A 1,133-nucleotide genomic window follows, 5' to 3' on the forward strand; every position below is an offset into this window, starting at 1 on the left:
AAGCAAAGGGAAAACTACCTTCCAGGAAGCTGCCTGCTGTCCCCGAGTCGAAGATAAAGTTAAGCAGGAAGCAGGTAAGCAAACGTGCTACCCTGATCAAGCGTAAACTAAAGCGCTCTGCTGTGATNCTTTTCGCCTTTTCAACGTGCTAAGTGACAAGATAAGTTGACTGTTATCACAGCCGGTAAGAAGCCCGAAGCAAAGGGAAAACTACCTTCCAGGAAGCTGCCTGCTGTCCCCGAGTCGAAGATAAAGTTAAGCAGGAAGCAGGTAAGCAAACGTGCTACCCTGATCAAGCGTAAACTAAAGCGCTCTGCTGTGATTGCACTCCGCAAGCGTGAAAACTTGGAGCGTGCTGAGAAATATCAAGCAAAATATCTCCTGATGGACGCCGTGAGATAAAGTTGCGCCGTCTGGCAAAGAAACGCGGCCCATTCTACGTGCCCGCAGAATGCGGTATCAACAAAGTTGCACCAAAAGTGCGTAAAGTTTTACTGTGGTTCCATCTTCGCCACATTAACAACGGTTTGTTCATAGAATTGAACAATATAACCATTAATATGCTACGGATTGCCGAACCCTATATTACATGGGGCTATCCAAATCTTATATCAGTTCGTGAATTGATCTACAAACATGGAATGGTCAAGCACAACCAACGTGTCCCAAACTCTGACAACTTTGTGATCGAACGCAAATTGGACAAAGCGCACGATATTCAGTGCGTTGATTATTTGGCGCTACTGGATTCCAGTTCAAGAAAGCCTCGAACTTACCGTGGCCACTACGTTGGGGTTGGTGATTTCGGTAACCGTGAAGATAATATCAACAAACTGCTGCGCAAGATGGTTTAAAGAAATTGTCTGGTGTACAAAGTGGAATATTTTTATTTCAAAAATATATAATAATAAAAATAGAAAATAATGTTGTTTTTTTTTTGGAACTTTCTGAAAGTTTAACCCCCAAATATGCCAAATAGAAGGCAGCTTATATTCACGATTCCTTGAATAATGTCGAAATTCCATTGCCGTTTGTAAAAGCCATTTCAGAAGGCTCCATTCCACAAATTTAATTTGTTTTGGTTTTTCAGCTCATTAACGATGCACCCAGGATTGCATTTACCGTCTATGAAA

At 42.0% G+C, this 1,133-nt stretch overlaps 1 protein-coding gene across 1 annotated transcript; it reads left to right on the plus strand.

Moving 5' to 3' along the window:
• The first annotated feature begins 560 nt into the window (after positions 1 to 560).
• LOC108361711 (60S ribosomal protein L7-like) lies at positions 561 to 854 on the plus strand. Its single transcript, XM_017614414.1, has one exon. The coding sequence runs from the start codon at positions 561 to 563 to the stop codon at positions 852 to 854; it is 294 nt and encodes a 97-aa protein (XP_017469903.1).
• Positions 855 to 1,133: the final 279 nt, after the last annotated feature.

Source organism: Rhagoletis zephyria, unplaced genomic scaffold (assembly GCF_001687245.7).
Source record: "Rhagoletis zephyria isolate East Lansing unplaced genomic scaffold, Rhagoletis_zephyria_1.1 Rzeph_scaffold_00823, whole genome shotgun sequence".
NCBI classification, from domain to species: domain Eukaryota; kingdom Metazoa; phylum Arthropoda; class Insecta; order Diptera; family Tephritidae; genus Rhagoletis; species Rhagoletis zephyria.

Bases quoted from the DNA above. Each gene is read 5' to 3' on its own strand.
- LOC108361711 (XM_017614414.1), top strand. From the start codon at position 561: ATGCTACGGATTGCCGAACCCTATATTACATGGGGCTATCCAAATCTT.